Source organism: Nothobranchius furzeri, chromosome 3, assembly GCF_043380555.1.
Source record: "Nothobranchius furzeri strain GRZ-AD chromosome 3, NfurGRZ-RIMD1, whole genome shotgun sequence".
Taxonomy (NCBI): domain Eukaryota; kingdom Metazoa; phylum Chordata; class Actinopteri; order Cyprinodontiformes; family Nothobranchiidae; genus Nothobranchius; species Nothobranchius furzeri.
This window is the reverse complement of record NC_091743.1, coordinates 87,941,458-87,958,445: the sequence shown is the minus strand read 5'-3', so window position 1 is coordinate 87,958,445 and position 16,988 is coordinate 87,941,458. Positions and strand designations below refer to the sequence as shown.

Genomic DNA, 16,988 nt, shown 5'->3' with positions numbered 1-16,988 from the left:
CTTCTCATTACAGAGATGCACATCACCTAATATGCTTAACTGGTAGTAGGCTTTCGAGCCTATACAGCATGAAGAGGATGATGTGGACAAAATACTCATTTGCCTAATAATTCTGCACTCCCTGTATAAATATCTAGGATATTATATATTCGATAGAAGTTCACATGCCAACAAGCTTGGTCTATTTTTAATCCAAAGATTAATGTTTAATTTAAGATAATTAAATTTAATAGCAAAAGTTTATTTATTTAATCAGAATTTTAAAGGAATCTTTGCTTTTTCAATAACCAGAAATACGCACCATTCTGTGTTTAATTTCAAGAAGAGAGTCAAGTTTTTAAAGTTAAGAATTCATTACTAACACTTTTTAAAAAGTGACAATTTAGAAATGACAATTTTAACAGACAATTTGATATTAAAACTTGTTTTGAAGGCAAACCTGTGACTGAATGAAAGCTAAAATAAAAATACGAGTTTTTGGATGCGTGAATGAATATCAGAAGGTTTCTTTCAGAGAGAGAAGCACGTTCGGTGTGGGAAATGATGTTTTGCAGCTAACTGAGTTGTTCTTAGAGATATCAACATACAGACAATAAATAATTGTTTGGCTGTTTGTTTAAAAGGTTTTGGAAAAAAATTGCAAAGCGACCAGCATCACGGCATGCATTGTGATCGATGGCGCAATTCTCCCTGTCTCAGCTCTGCAGTTATTTGCACACTTGTGTGCTACGCACTCGAGCCCTACTGCACATTGTCTCCAAATGCACTTTGCTGAAGTCCGCAGGGCGCAGTGCGAGTATTGAGATCGGGCCTTGGACGTTAAAAAGACAAACGCACAGCGAGGAGATGGGCTTTGGTTACAGTTCTACAAACAGACACTAGGGGTGCTAAAAACGAGCCAGAACTGCCTTGTTCCCCTTTAAGCTTTAGGACAAGCTTACCAGAGCTCCCTAAAGAAAAACACCATTTGACGTCGCGAACAACAAAAGACGTTTGGAACTATAAAACGGCGACTGGTGTTCCGCTCTATCTCGTTTCCTCTGGCAATGTGGGTTCCCGTATCAGAGGGGGGGTGTCCTAGTCGTGATAGCCGACGGAAGGGGATACGGTTCTGTGAGCTTGTTCTGCATATTTGCAGTTACAGCTTTGAGCCTCAGTACATTTATTTTATATAGTAACATAATTAGCTACTGTGACGTGCACGGTCTCCTTTTGGCCACAAGAGGCCCTCGGTCCCCTGCCTGCGCAGCTGCAGGCTGTTAGTTCAATTATGCCTCCCTGTTAAAAGGGAAGGCTTCCTATCATTCTGGGAGAGATGTTCAGATGGGTGTTGACACGGAGGTGTTTGCTCTCCTATCTAGCTCTCCTCGCTTTACAGACGTTAAAGTCTCTGTTCGCTACCTGAGTGGTATTTCTTCGTTTTGTTACCTGAGTGGTATTTTGAGTTTGGTAATATTAATAGTAACTCGTGTTTCCTCGTTACAGAGAGACTTTGCTCACCCTTTTGGTGCAGATTTTGTGTTTACCGTTTAGCCTTATTCCAGTCTTTGTGCTGCGACTTTAGTTTATTATTAGATATCGTTTTTATTGGGAAATTCCTTTTGTTTATTAATACCCAGTCGTGGATGACCCTTTTGTTTCCTTTTCAGCCCAGAGTGCTGTTTTGTGTTAATAAATATCCTTTAGAGAATTTTAAGTGTTTGTTTCATTCCCGTACAACATCTTCTTTACTCCCTAAAATACATCGTGCTCCTAGCGAAGCCGAGGGATGTAAAAGAGTGGGGGCTCGTCCGGGAATTGAACCCGGGACCCCCTCTGGGGGTCGCTGGGTCTTTTACAAAACCTCCGCAGGTATAAGACACACAGAGTGCGTGCAAAACAAAATAAAGTGCAAATTGACCTGGGAAAAAAGCACAAGTGCATGTTATTGCACCAGAGATATGTTTAGTCGTAGGATTATGTGCAGTTCATAATAAAAAACACGAAACATATTCGAGGGGTGTAAAGGTGCTGACTATCCAATAACGCTTGTGTGATGTTTCTCCTCGCCTGGGGTATCTGAAACGTTAGTGGTGAAGTCTCTGGGTGTGAACTGGTGACTACAAATGTCTTGTGGAGGGTACGGTGTGATGCTGCAGGGTGGGGTGCTGCCTAACCCTTCATGTAATGAACACGTTACTATATCATAGCCAAAGGACATGGTGATATTCCTGATGGGCAATGAGCCTCCAAGCAGCAGCTGAGGGTTGTTTTCTCCTCCTCAGCGCTCCTACTCAGGTGAGAACACAGCGAGCGCCATCGCTCGGTCCTGTGCCAGCTTGGCCTTGTCCCTGCTTGTTCCTGTGCTGGTGGTGTGGAAAAAGGATGGTCTGGTCCAAGTTCTCTCAGCTCTGCAGGCCTGCCTGCCAGGCTCACCGGCCGCTGATGACTCCCAGGCTGTCCAGTTCCATTCAGGTCTTGCTCTTGGCCTGGTTCTGTCCAGTCTGCAGCACCAACGCCTCAGGTACCGGGTCTGTGAACGAACGCTACTAACTCAAAACGCTTAAAGTGACTCATCAGTTTGTCTCTGTCTCAGTGATGTTTCTGCTCAGAAGGACATGGATCTGCTCTTCAGTTCTCTACAAGTTCTGGAAAGTTGTTCCTTTAACCCCAACTTGGAGTACAAGTCAGTCCCTGTGTCCCAGCTTCAGCAGCAAACACTCTTTTAATGTTCTAGAACAACATAAACCTTAAATCTGTTTGGATGTTTCACTGAGACTCGTTATAAGTTTGTTTGTTCTGAAACCCAGCTGAGCGTTTTCCCCTCTGTTCCTCAGCACCGGCTGCGTGTTGGGCCTGGGTCTCGTTCTCTCAGCCCTTTGTGGTAGTGGACATGTTGGTCATCGTGTCCACATCACGCAAAACCTTGACAAACTCCTGGCCAACCTGCAGGACAGCAGCGGCCAAAACCGGATGCTGCAGGAGGTACAGACGCATCTCTCACCATCTGCATCACACCGACAAAACTGTAGAGCCGTAGATCCTCAAAGGGACAACGTTACGCGTCTTAAAGCCACAGCTGAATGACGTTTTATTACTAAAAGCTGTTTTGAGTGAGTTTATGTTGCTAAAAGGACTTCCTGCTGCACTTGGCTCATGTTACTTCAGAATCAGATTTATTGCCATGTAGGCGAGAGGCTCATCTACTAGGAATTTGTTTCAGTGACGAGGTGCAAACATACATTCAAGTCCAAGTCAGGTCAGGCAGTATTTACATTAGGATACATCAGATCATTAGAAAAGAAACATAGCCAGAAAGCAGTCATAAGTGTTGGAATGTGGGTCACCGGGGTGTGTGTTTTGGCCATTCAATTAATCAATCAATCAATCAATCAAAGATACTTTATTAATCCCAGAGGGAAATTAAAGTTTCAGTACACACACCTCAGAGATCAGACATACATGGGCAAGACACATGACAAGAATTGGTGACTGTGGTCATTCGCAACCCTGAGTCGCGCTACCTTAATAGAGATAAGAGGGCTACATGAGGATTGGTTCAGGTGGAGGGAAAAAAAGGCACTTCAAAGTTACCCTCCACAGGGAGGGCAGCTTTGCTCTGCAAAAAAACACCTCAACAGATATGCAACAGACTTCAGACAACACAACATGAGACTCCAATGGGGGGGGGGGGGGGGTGTCCTGTTTTGCCCAGCTCATCTGCTGTACAGTCACAGGTGGGAGGGAGATCTTGGGAGAAGCGCAGAGCACATTGACTCCTGCAGGTTGATGACCTCGCCTGGCTGGAGTCCACCAATCTGAAGGGGGGGTAGTTTGGGTTTTCACAGCATCTGTCTGCATTCCTTTGTGGGGATTTGTTGCTAGCCGCTCAAGGCTACCAGGGCGTCAGATTCAGATAACAAGAATTTGTTTGGGTCAGGCTGAGATAATTTTCCTCTCTGTCTTCAGTCTTTAAACTGATCATTCCAGTCCTTCAGTGAAGCCAATTTTGGGTTTTTAAACCTGTCCATTCCGTCCGGTGACTCCCTCTGAGGTGACATCCATTTTGCGCACTAATACCGGTAACGCAGCTAGAACATTGTCCAGCTTACGATTCACCTCGAGTAACGTCCCAGTCTGAGAAGTCTCCATACAGACGGTGCTTTCTGTGGATGCGGGTCGCCCTCCAATTGCTCCCGTCTTCCCAAATTTCCAGGAAACCAGATATCTTCCCACTCCACTCAGGAGAAATCCAGTGATCATCAGGCCGAATATCCACACGTCTTCGACATCCTCAATGGACAGCTGGGAGAGGCATACGATCCTCCACCCCCTCCAGGAATCCAGCATATATCCCACCGGGTGTGTCCCCCGTGGACATGTGGGAGCCCCCTGCTCCGTTCTCATTGTTGAACAAATCTTATCGATCGCATTGAATGACCAATTCATCAAATCCATGGTTAGTAAAAATAGGGTTTTTCAGAAGAAATGCAGAGAAGCGCTCTGTGAGCAGACAGGACAAAAAGCCTTGGGAAAAAAAGATAAGGGAGCGAAAAGAGAAGCGTCTGTACTCCTCGAGTGCCAGGAAGAAAAGCGGTTGTTCAGGCGCCTTACAGCAGATGGGAAGAAGCTGTTTTAGTGGCGTGAGGTTCTGGTCTTTAAGGACCTGAGCCTCCTCGCTGAAGGTAGGGTTTCAAACAGTCCATGACCAGGGTGAGAGGGGTCAGCTGTTATCTGACCAGCACGTTTCCAAACCCTGGAGTTGTACAGGTCATGTACGAATGGAAGGCTGCATCCTATTATTACTGATGAAATACGTGGATGTAGTTCATCAGTTTCCCAGCATTCCCACTAGGTGTCACCAACGGAAAGGAAGCTGTAGAAAATCATGATTAGACAGGAAGGTGGAGTGAGGTGGAAAAGGTTTCTACCGTCAGATATTGTGTGTGTGCTTGGTTCATGCATGATCCTGATCAGCTCAACAAACGCTTTGAGCCGCAGCGTGCTCACAGAATAAATCCCATCACCGTTCTGTGAAGGTCTGTTAGACAGTCGCTGTGTTTGTCTGACCACAAATAAATGTCATGTAGATGTGTTGATGGATATCTGCACCAACTAGCGGCTGCATGACTTAATTTTTTTAAAGTCGACAGTCAAGTAATGAAAATCGAGTCGACTTTGACGAGTCGTTGATGACGCCATACACCTGAAGCGGCGGGGGGGTTGGTTCGCTGGAATTTTTGACAATTAAAATTGCGCCCGCATTTTAAAAGTTAAACACATCTCTTTTAACAACGGTAGATTCTGCATCTTTACTGCTCCGCTTCAGCCCCCCCCCCCCCCCCCCCCCCCCCGCTGCTTCAACCCCCCACCCCCACCCCCACCCCCCACCCCCCCACCCCCGCACAGCGGCCGCAAACTCACTGATGCGCCTGCAGCCTCTCGGAGTTCCTGCTGCTCTAAACATTAAAATAATTATTTCATCTTTTGTTCCTCACTTCTGATTACCTTCAATGGTGTCTGTTTGTTGCAACCAGCAGGTACAAAAACTAACTTGTTTTTATTTGACTATTTTTCTGTCCTGCCTGTTTATTATCTTCCTGCATCTCCTCTCAGTCCTAAAGAAAAACTGCTACCTTGGTTCATATATATTCACCTTATGAGTTACCTTTGAACTGCAGTTCTAAAAGATCTACCGACCGCTAAAACAGCGGAGTGCTCGCCAGCCGCATCAGTGAGGTGCGTCACCGGAGGACAAAACAGGTGATGCGCCTCGCTCCACAGCGAAACGCATCAGGCACAAATAAAAGACAGAAAACATTAGAGGAAATGAGCTGACATGAACGATCATGTGTTAAATTTGTTTTTGAGGTGGCGACACCTGATTTGATAATGTTACTGTGGCCGTGCTCAGGACGCAGATGTCTGGAGCGCGTCAACGATCAGAGCTTTGCACGCACAAGCTGGTTAAGGTTAGGATGGGGGTGAGGGGAAGGTTAAATTGCAAGAGGGTAAAGGTCACAATTTGGTTAAATGTCCGTTTTACGGCGGGTGTCAGTACCGACGCTCTGGCACAGCGCGTCGCCTCCCGACGCACAGGAGGGGCTCGTCACCTGCTGTCTTTTCCGAGGACTGCCTCTTGTCAGTCGTTATCACGTGACAGCGACTAGTCGATGACAGGCATAAAAAGTCACAACAGAGCCGTGAAGTCGACTAGTTCATACAACCCCTAGCACCAACTACGCTTTAGTATTCATGCACAATTAAACTGGAACAAATCTAAACGGCAACGTTCTGCAGCAGTGATGTTTCCAGTTCACAGCTCAGAAGGTCCCAAACCGTGCATGTTTGATTTAAAATCTGTGAATCCTCACAGTTTATTGTTATTTATAATATGTAAAAACTAAAGTGAGTTTAAACCTTTAACTCAAATCTGTGGGGGCCATCTGATGGATGTTTGGTCCCGTTTCTCTCATGAATGAGTTTGAGGGGAGGCGGTAGTGGCATCAGGTGCTGATTTTCTCATCCCTGTGTTTAAAACTTCATTTTACAGCAAAATCAAATGTGAAGGTTTGAATGTCCTATCCAGGTGTTGTCGTACTCTGTGGCGTGTGTGAGTGTCTCTGCCTTCAGTGGAGGTCTTATTGATGCTGCTAAGGCTGAGGAGGTGATGAGTACTCTGCGCACACTGACTGAGGAGAGCCAGCAGGTCAGTGCTGGTGTGTGTGTGTGCCCACTACTGTTTGTTTTAGCTCTGAACGTCGTTATTTATTAATGCAATGCTCATTGTCCATCCCCTGTCCTGTCAGCATTGATCACCTTAAGTGTAGAAATGATCTAGCTGTAAAAGGAAGTTCTTGTGATTTCTGCATACGAACCCTCAGCTCAATATTTGTTAAATGGCTGAGTTCTGGTCCTTTTGTTGTGGGCTTGGTGGACATAATGTTGGATTGACTCCTAAAGTGAATCATCTTTAGATAAAGCTGCAGTGATTACATCCTGAAAGCTTCAAGAAGATCCACTGAGTGGTTCGGGAGACGTGTTGGTGCTAAACACCGGACAAACTACGCTTGTTTGGATTTCAACTTTTAGCAGAAGGTAGCTAGCTTACAGGACTAAACCAACCCTAATCAGCAGGTCAGCGGTCGACGAGGTCAGCGATTCATCAGTATCAAGATGCTTAGAGATGAAAGGATGTGTTGCTGTGATCCTGACACTTGGAATGTTCCAGGTCTTAAAAATTTGTTGCACTACCCTCTTCCTGCTAGCTGCCCTCTGCTGTAGACCTCTGATAGTCCGTGTCTCCATTTCCCTCACCAGTGGTCATAACACTGTGGCTGATTTCAGCTTACATTACAGAAATAATGTCCCAGCGATAACCGCCAGAATGTATTTAATAAAGTGGGGTCTAAAGAGTAATTACACATGTATTAAGTGTAATTACACACGTATAAAGTGTAATTACACATGTATTAAGTGTAATTACACAGGTATAAAGTGTAATTACGACACGTTAAAGCTCACCCACTGTGTACAGACCCCTGGCTTCTCTCTGGCTCTGGGGTTGGTGGTTCACGGCCTGTCGGTGTCCGGCCACGGTAAAGCTGAAGACATCCACCCTCGTCTGCTGGCTGCTTGGATCAAGATCCTACTGGCAGAGGTACATCAAATACAGGATTATGTTCGTCCAGTTAAAAAGCTTCACATTTTGGTGTGTGTGTGTGTGTGTGTGTGTAGCAAATCTGCCTTTGTGTTTCAGGGCTGTCCCACTATGCAGCGACTGGCTGCTGCCAGCGGCCTGGTGGCTTTGGTGGGATCCGAGAATCACCTCATCCAGGTGAGTGTGAGAGGAAGCATTGGGTTTATTAGAGCATCAGCATCTCTGGTCCTGGTAGACCTGGTTAGGCTGGACGGCAGCAATCTAACACCACTAATTTTTATAATACCATAAATCCTCTAATACAGGCCCGGGCCTGTATTTGACTCAAGCTCATCAAGCTCCAGGCTTTTATTGGAAGGAGGGTCAGAATTAGAGGCAGGCCTCAATTTCTATTTGAGTAAAATGAACTAATGGTTCGCTGGAGTTTTTGACAATTAAAATTGCGCCCACATTTTCAAAGTTAAACACATTTCTTTTAACAACGGTAGTTTCTGCATCCTGCTTCAGCCCTCCCCCCCCTCCCCCTGCGCAGCGGCCGCAAACTCACTGATGCGCCTGCAACCTCTCGAAGTTCATCCTTCAGCATGATTACAGATATTTACGAGTTTTACTCGTTTCATGCTCGTACTCGTCAAAAATGCTGTATCCGTACCGGATACTTGTCTGAGACGAGTATCTGGCTCATACCTACCAGTTAGCCCTACCGCTGCTGTGGCTACATTGTGGCTCATCACCACCACTGTCTGAATGAATGCTTATTTGGGTGAATGACTGTTACCTTGGGGAGTTTGAAGACTCTAGAACGTGTTATAAAGATGGATATTATATCAGCTGTGGAAGAGACTGTGCTTTGTATTGTTGCAGATGAAGCTGGAGATGGAGCTCTCCTCCCAGCAGCAGAGCAGACTGAATGAGGTCATTCGTGCCATCACACAGGTGATATTCAGATGTTTGGTTTCTGAACTGGGACCACGTCTCAGAAATCTGTAATGTTTACCGTTTTCTGCTCTTTCTTGTAGATCATAACCTTCTCAGCAGCCATTGGTCTGCAGTCCAACTGTGCCTGTCTGATTGGTCATCTGTATCTGGCTCATGTGTCTACCAGTCACAGTCACACAGCAGGTCAGTCAGGACCGTTCAGGGCATTTGGGATCATTTATTACTCCGGGCTGTGTCCGTTTTAAAGGAATAATAAAGCTTTGACTCTTGGTTTTCTTGGATCTAATAACAGAACTCCTGCAGGTCCTTCAAATCCCTGAAAATCCTTAAATTGTATTTTCAAGTTTTTGAAGGAGTTTGAATTTTGAAACTAATTCATGAAAGTTTTTGAAGCTGTAACTGAAACTCAGAACGAACCAGTGATGTCACAGCTCCCACCTCCTAGAGACGCACCGACCCAGAGGCTGATTTGTGATGCTCGCATAGCTGGAAGCTGTCAGCACCGCGTTCAGCTGGTTCAGATCCGTCTCAGAGCTAATCGTAACAGAAAATAACTTTTCACTTTCTGATTGTTGCGAACATGAATGAGTGTTTAGTTAAAGCGACATAATGGAAGTTTGACGGCCAAAACGTGTATAGAAATAATAAATGTCTTCTTCATACATTCTCCTGCAATGCCCTGGTCCTGTAGAATGAGCCCTGGCATTTTTACTGTGATTGCCTGTTTTTCTGTAAAATCACAGAAAAAGAGAGATGCTCGGGTCGAGCAGGCTGCTTCATGCGCGTTCACGCTCAGGCATCGCCCGTAGCATTTGCTATCCGTAGCTTTAGCAGCAGAGAGAGAGGCAGTGCCACTTTGTCGCTGTTCCTAACGCCTAGTGACAAAGCTAGCTACATTTCTGAGGACCCTTAGCTACTTTCTGTACAACTTTCTTATAGATATTTCCTGCAAATTAGCAAAAAAATAGCCATTTTCACTCCGAACCGTTCTTTGAACGTTGTTTCAGCTGTCATCAAGGATATAAATGTTACAGATACCAAAAACCTCACTGGCACTTTAGCTCACCTAGTAAGACGTCGGACTCTCGTGAGAAGACCTGGGTTTGATTCTGGATGTGAACTTAGTTCATTTAGAGTTTCTTTTTTACATTAATGGTATATTTTTTACAGTAAGATGCACAAATTTTTATTTGAGACTCGCCGAACGGCATTGAATTCACAGATAAAAAAGATGTGGGTTCAACTTTCATTTTGGAACAATTTTTCAAGCAAGGGAAGGGAATGATCTGAGCATGCAGGACGACTGACCCATCATAAACCTTTGTCGGCTGTGCTGAAGAGAAAGGTACAGAACCACATTATATAGAGCTCTGTGCTCTATCTCAGCTGTTATTTTTGTTAAGGAGTGTGCACGTACAGCATGCGCGCCTCGTGCACGAGCCCACTATTGAAGCTGCCATTACGCTTTTGGCCTGAGGGGGCGATAGCGAGCATAAAAATTCTAAAGTCCGTAAAGTCCCTTTAAGGTGAGTTCACAGACCGGGGAAAAGGTTTCACAGTAACGCATTCATGAAGCGGATGAAGGATCAGATTGGTTGATCCCTCCTGATTATCAGCTGGAGGTTTTTTTTAGAGCCATACAAAAGTCCACTTAGGCTTTGGCTTCAAACCATCACAAAAACAATGTTGTAAACAAAATATTATTATTTTTAGAATAATGTAGTCCTTTCCCCATTTATAGGTGCGCTCGTTTTGTCATGGTGTTCACTCTCTAGCCTGGCCTGCCAGACTCCTCCTCTGGTTAACTCTGCACAGAGAAAGGGTCTGGGAACTCTCCTGTTCAAATAACCCCGCCCCCTGAGAATTCTAAATGAGCCAATCAGCGCTGAGTAGCGTACGTCACACACCACAACGCCGAGTTTGTCTTAAACGTGGCGACTGAAGCGGCGTTCGCTGCGGCTCTTTCCTGTGTTCTAAATGACTTGGACACGTCTTTAAAACCACAACAAGCAGGAGCGCTAAAAGCCTTTCTGCAAAAAATAAATAAATAAATAAAGATGTTCGCGCCTTCGCCGTGTGCCTTTTTTTTTAACTACAGCTAAAAAACTACAGCGTCGTGCAGTACTGTCGGCATTTCCGCCTTTTTTCTGATTGGTTATTTTTGAGCTGCCTAGTCCCGCCCCCCACATGCCTCTCTGCCTGTGAGTTATCAGACTCTCTCTCTCTGCAGAATTAACCAGAGGTCGAGTCTGGCAGGCCAGGCTATTCACTTCCTCCCCCTCTGAAGATTAAACTCACTTCTTCCGGTCGTGTCTTTAAAAGTCACATGGCAGAAGAAAGGCAGAACACACCGGCTGCTATCAAGCACATCAGAAACACCTTCATTCATGGTTGAAAATCCTTGAAAATTCTGTCTTGAAATTCTTCAGATGTCAAAACAATCCAGCATGCGTGAGATGTGATGTTTGGTACCAAACCACAGCGGAGCTCCGGTGGTGAGCCACCACTGGGCTCAGGCTGTACTGGTAGCTCGTTAATATTAGGCTGGTGGTCATAGTAGTTGAGCTGAACTCCATTTATCCTCTAATTTATTCATTTGCCTCTTTTTTCACCCAATTAGTTCCTCAAGATTTCAGTTACCTCTCAGAGAAAAGTGTCATCAGATCCATAATTGACTTCATCACAGAATCTGGGAAAAAAGGTGTGTTTACCCAGAATTCCTGATTGTGTGTGTGAGTGTGCATCCGTGTGTGTGGGTGGTGGTAGTGGGGGGTGCATGCTTCATCATTAACCATGCATTACAGCCGACCTTCTGCCCTCCCTTTGGACCCAGGTCCAGAGTTCTCCCGTCCAGTTCTGGTTGAGACGGCTCTGACCTCGCTGGCTTCGGTAGGACTCAGCTTCCAGTATCCTCCGGTTAACTGGAGCGCTGTCCTGTCTCCTCTAATGAGATTAAGCTTTGGTAAGAGAACACTCTGGAGTCTCGTTGTGTGACAGAGCTAGTCAGTAGGATCTGAGCCTGGTTGTCTCTGACAGGAGGGGTTGTTCAGCATCAGTGTATGGTTCTGGCGGCGTCTCAAGCTCATTCCTCACAAAGTGCCTCTCTCTTCCTCGGCTCCTGGCTGTCACCCCCCCTCGTGCACAGTCTCAGTGTAAGTTTCCTTTTCCCTCCTCTCACCTGAGGTCACCTATCAGCAAGCATTAGTTTATTCTGCCAGCGTCTCCCGCAATGGAAGCCACTCCAGCAGGGGTGGACCGGGACCAAAATTCGGCCCAGGTATTTTTACGAATCGTCGGCCCTCTCCATTAGGAGAGCGGTGGGGGTGGGGGTGTTGCCGCCCGCGGACTCGTCTCTAGGCCGAATGTGAGATCTAGTATGGACTGGGACTGTTAAATTACAAGCAGGGCCAGACCGCTGTGACCGGGAGCCCTGACCTTCCAGATCAGCTCATTCTCCAAAGGCGGAGATCAGCGGGACATTAGCTACATGCTAACGCGGTAAAACAACTCCTACGTCATCGCTCTACCGCAATTTTCTCGCTAAAAACGCCAGGAAAAACTCTGTTAGCGTCGGGTTACCATGTAGCTAATGCTCTGCAGATCACCAACTGTGGAGTCGTGTCGGCCCAAGCTGGGCAAGCGGCCCACCGGGACAGTGCCAGAATGCCAGATAGGCCAGTCCACCCCTGCACTCCAGCTTGATCCAGAATGGATTCAGAAGACGGTTAATCACCTTTGTGTTTGGATTGTGAACCAAATGTTTGAATCTAATGAAACGGTATCTAGGAAGCCCTGCTGCCAGTGACTCAGGTCTGTTTCGCTGCGTTGTTTAAACAGAGGTCAGAGGTCAGAGGTTGGCAGTGGCTGCAGGTAACTGTAGCAGCTGAGTGTTTCCCTTTGATCAGCTCCAGACTCAAGCCCACCTGTATGAGACCCTGGGTCTGTGGATGAAGCACGTGGCTGAGGACAAGCTCCAGTTTTACGTGGAGAGTTTTGGTCTGCAGCAGTTCCAGGATGACCTTCGACCCCAGCGACTGTCTTTGTGCCACTCTCTGCTGAAGGGCCTCACTCAGGCCATGGCCCTCCCTAACCCCCGCAACCACTGCTGGACCATACTTTGCTCCACCACGGAGAAGGTCTTCAAAGTGCTACCCAACCACATCCAGGTGATCGCTTGGTTTGTTTCCTCGTGAACATTTCTGGTTTGGAAAGGTTTTCCTCTCTGCTCAGACGCTTGGCGTGTGTGTTGCAGGATGCCGAGGTGGAGTTGTATGTGGGCGTCGCCAAGTGTCTGTCTGAGATGTCAGACACGGAGATCGACAGGATCGCTCACGTTTCTGCGGTATGACCTCACCAACACGGTTAAATGTCTTCCACTTTTTTTTATACTTTCTGTAGCGGTGTTATGAATCAAACTCAGACGGACGTTTTCTGTGTTTCCTTCAGTCTGAGATGGAAAAGACCTGCTTCACGCTGGCGTACCTGACTTCTCAGGGCAGAGTTCCCCTCCTCAGTCTCAATGATGTCATAGCCGGGGTGCTACAGGGTTGGCCGAGCCACAGAGTGGGCTGGCTCCTCCTGCAGTGCTTTTACCAGTGCCGCCTGGCTGCCGGTTCCCACACAGGTCGTACTAAAGACGAGTCCACACCTGTCCACCCTGAACTGTCTTTCCTTCCTCTTGTATTTGATGATGCTTTAAGTGGAGCCGGGCGTTCTTTAGTGTGTCTGTGGCGGGTCCATGTCATTACATTTCACTTCCTTTTGTGGTGCTGTGTGGGTCTCTATGTCCTCTAGATGTCACCCCACAGCAGCCCGTCCACGGCTGCAGGTTCCGGATACAAGGGGACTCATGGTCCAAAGAACAGGCAGGGGAACCACTTAACACACAAACGGATCATTTATTTGGAGGAGCAAAAACAACGCTAAAAGTTCAAGTCTTTAGAGGCTGAAGGAGTGAAAAAATACATAAAAGCAGTCCTAAAAACGGTCTAAAACTTCCTGTGCAGCAGTGGCGTGCCCAGATCTTTTAAAATGGGGTGGCCCAGGTGAGGCACAACTTTGTGCATGGGTGGCACCAATGGTTATGCTTTTTTTGTTTTACCCCCAAGCCTTTTGTGGACAATGAAAAGCCTATTTAAAGGTAATTTAGTGTGGTGGCACCTGGGGTGGCCAATCAGATTCCAAGGGTGGCATGTGCTACCCCAGGGAACTCCCTGGACACGCCCCTGCTTTGCAGCACCAGGGGCGGGACAGTGTCCAGTACAAGGAGCCACCTCTTGGCTCCAGCTGACCCGTGTTGACCCACGTAGCTGGGACCCAGTCTGCTCCACCTTGTCCTTTGGCTGTCAGGCACAAAGTCGACCTCCTGCAGCAACCCGTCTGTGTGCTGCCACCATGGCTCCAGCATCATCCCCTCGCCCGCTGGCTGCTGCGCACACCGCCAGTCTCTCCGCCGCCCCCTGGCACAGCTCCGCTCCTTGGACACGCCACGCCCTCCTCGGCCCAAGGCCCTAACAAGACGCAGAGGCACCAGCACCGAAATTGCACCACTCACATGGGGGAGGAGAGGGCAACCCACAATCCTCCACACTTGGTCGCTTGTCCACATCCCGGGACGGTGCTCCAGGTGCCGATCTGCATTCCAGGGTGGTCGAGCGTTGGTGTCCTTGCCAGAGACGTCACCGTCCAGGGTGCGTCTCTCACTCTCAGACCTCATGCATGCCTCTGGGGTCTGCTGCTCTCCTGGACTCTTTCCTCAGTTCCTTTTATACCTCGTTTGGAGTCCATTGCACCTGTGGGCATTCCACACCTGTTCCCATTTGTTCTAATTAGTGTCTCTGGGAGGTACCACAAAGGGAAAAACCAGTCAAAACACAAAATAAGCATTTCAACAGTAAAACACAAATCATGCAACTTAAACTAAATCCAAACTTTTCCACTTTGTGACACGTAAACACAAACTGTTGGATTTTGGTTTCACGTGATTCTATGAGCAGTTTGAATGGCGCTGTTTTTGTGATGTCACAATAAGGAAAATGACCGTAGAACAACTCCTCACCTGTCGACGCTTACGAAGGCTTGCGATCTGGGCGTGGAGCATCGGCTCTACTACGAGCCTCTCCTGGATGTCTGAGCTCACAACGTGGTGATGGTGGATAAGTGGGCGATGTGGCAAAGGAGCTAAGTGCCCGCCCCATAACTGGAGAGGTGTAGATTCGCACCCCGCTCAGTCGGTAGCGTCGTGTCCTCGGGCGAGACGCTTGACCCTCTTGGTCCAGTGGTGGTGGTGGTAGGAGGGGCGGGTGGTGCCTCGTGGTTGTTATCTTGAGAGGCGCTATATTAAAGATTGTTTCTTCTTCTGCGCACAGCAGCCTCACTTCTATCAGTGCACCCTTGGGCAGTGTGAGGGTGGATAAATGTCTTGTGCGTTGTAAAGCGCCTTGGGCGTTCTAATAGCTCTTTTCCATCGCCTGGTCTGGACCGGTATGTACCGGTATGGGTCTAGAAGTTTTCTGGCAAGCGTTTCTATCGCATTCCAGGCTCCAGTTAGCAGGCGGGGTAGCGTAATGCGTCACGCGCGACGTGTGCCTTAACGTCGCACAGCGCGACGAGAACGCGCCAAAACACAACAACAATGGAGTCCAGTCAGCAGCGCGTTCTTTCTGTTCTTGGTGTTCGGTATATTCTTTGCACCCACATCACGATAGCGTTTGGAGCTATGCTGCGCGCATACTCGCAGGCATTATCGCGCAAGGAGTACAGCCAAACACTCGAACTCTGGGATTGTCGCGCGTAGTTACGTCATTTCTCCCCCAATCAGAGGACTCTAGACCTTTTACGCTGTGGCTCCGCCCAGACCAAAAATCTCTGGACCCACAACAGAAGGGGTCGCGCTCTGGCCCGGTCCAGGTAGGCTTTCTGGACTGGTTTAACAATCGAAACAAAATATTTAGCGACCCGATCCTTCCCATTCCGTGCCAGTCTGGGCGGTGGAAAAGGCCCTTAAGAGTCTGGAAGGCACCAGTTAGCTACAAGCCATTTACCATTTAAAGTGACCAAGTCCTGAAACGGTCGTTAGGAAAAGTCCTGAAGCTGGTGGGTTAGCTTCAGAGTGATGTAGTGCAAAGATCTTCATGAACGTGTTTTGATTGACCGGTTGTAACTTGTTCTAAATCCTCCAGTGCGGTCGTTCTGTAAAGGAACGCTGACGCCAGCGGCCCCGCTGAGGCGTTATCAGGCTCTTTGTTTGCTCTTCTCTGCAGGCGTTTCAAACAGAATGGAGTGGCTGTTGGAGCTGATGGGACACATTCGAAATGTTGCTTATGGTGCAACTCCTGTCGCCTGTGGAGATCCTAAAATGGTGCGTTTCAGTCCTGTGCTGTCTTTCTACTCTACCTGCTAACCTGTGGCTACCTGTGAGAGTTAGTCTGCACAGAGGTAAACACGGTATTCTGTTACCTTTGCCTGCACAGACATAAATAGGTGATGACCAGAGATCGGCCCCTTGGTGGGGTCAAACAAACCTGGTTTCCATGGTTCTCAATCAGAAGTCGGATGTGTTACGGATAGGGTTACCCCTAACCCTACAACTAAAACATAAACTTAACAAGATTGTTTTAAGGCTTTTGATGCCTGAGTATCACAACAAAGAAATATAATAAATGACGTAGCTACAGGCTGATCTGCAGAAAAGGTTTGACTCACGATGTCCCTTCAGCCTGCAGATGTCAGCAACAGTCCACAGAGTGTCCGGGACTTAAACAGCCACCTTACTGAGTCTGAATGATGATTTATTTATGTTTCTGTATTTAGCAGACGCTTTTGTCCAAAGCGACTTACAAGTGATAATCGGCATGTTGCCCTTGAGGCTAACAACAACAATAACAACAACAACTTGACATCAGTCATGGAGAGGAGGGAACAAGGAGTGGACAGTAGAGAGGGGGTACGGGTGCAGGGAGGGTGCTAGTTTAGAAGATGCTCTCTGAAGAGCAGGGTCTTCAGGAGTTTCTTGAAAGTCGAAGAGGAAGCTCCTGTTCTGGTAGTGCTTGGAAGGTCATTCCACATTTGTGGAACGATGCATGAGAAGAGTCTGGATTGTCCTGAGCGTGGTGTAGGCACTGCTAGCCGACGATCCTGTGATGACCGGAGCGGCCGGGCCGAGACGTAAGTCTTTGCAAGAGGATTCAGGTAGATGGGAGCCGTACCATCTCGGACTTTGTATGCTAATGTTAGCCATTTGAATTTGATGCGTGCTGCTAGCGGTAGCCAGTGGAGCTCAATGAACAGAGGGGTGACGTGTGCTCTTTTTGGCTGATTGAAGACCAGACGCGCCGCTGCGTTCTGGACCATTTGAAGAGGTCTCACAGTACAGCCTAGAAGACCAGTTAGAAGGGCCAGTTATAGTTAC

The 16,988-nt window shown here is 47.5% G+C and overlaps 1 protein-coding gene across 1 annotated transcript in view; it reads left to right on the top strand.

Moving 5' to 3' along the window:
- Positions 1 to 16,988, top strand: part of focad (focadhesin) — an 83,679-nt gene that overhangs the window by 61,039 nt on the left and 5,652 nt on the right. Inside the window, exons 27-41 of the mRNA XM_015958191.3 lie at positions 2,265 to 2,503; positions 2,576 to 2,665; positions 2,817 to 2,964; positions 6,569 to 6,688; positions 7,517 to 7,639; positions 7,739 to 7,816; positions 8,504 to 8,575; positions 8,659 to 8,761; positions 11,199 to 11,279; positions 11,412 to 11,540; positions 11,615 to 11,730; positions 12,484 to 12,744; positions 12,831 to 12,920; positions 13,025 to 13,202; positions 15,841 to 15,938. Of these exons, the coding sequence (XP_015813677.1) occupies positions 2,265 to 2,503; positions 2,576 to 2,665; positions 2,817 to 2,964; positions 6,569 to 6,688; positions 7,517 to 7,639; positions 7,739 to 7,816; positions 8,504 to 8,575; positions 8,659 to 8,761; positions 11,199 to 11,279; positions 11,412 to 11,540; positions 11,615 to 11,730; positions 12,484 to 12,744; positions 12,831 to 12,920; positions 13,025 to 13,202; positions 15,841 to 15,938 (1,926 nt within the window). The remainder of the gene's footprint in view (positions 1 to 2,264; positions 2,504 to 2,575; positions 2,666 to 2,816; positions 2,965 to 6,568; positions 6,689 to 7,516; positions 7,640 to 7,738; positions 7,817 to 8,503; positions 8,576 to 8,658; positions 8,762 to 11,198; positions 11,280 to 11,411; positions 11,541 to 11,614; positions 11,731 to 12,483; positions 12,745 to 12,830; positions 12,921 to 13,024; positions 13,203 to 15,840; positions 15,939 to 16,988) is intronic.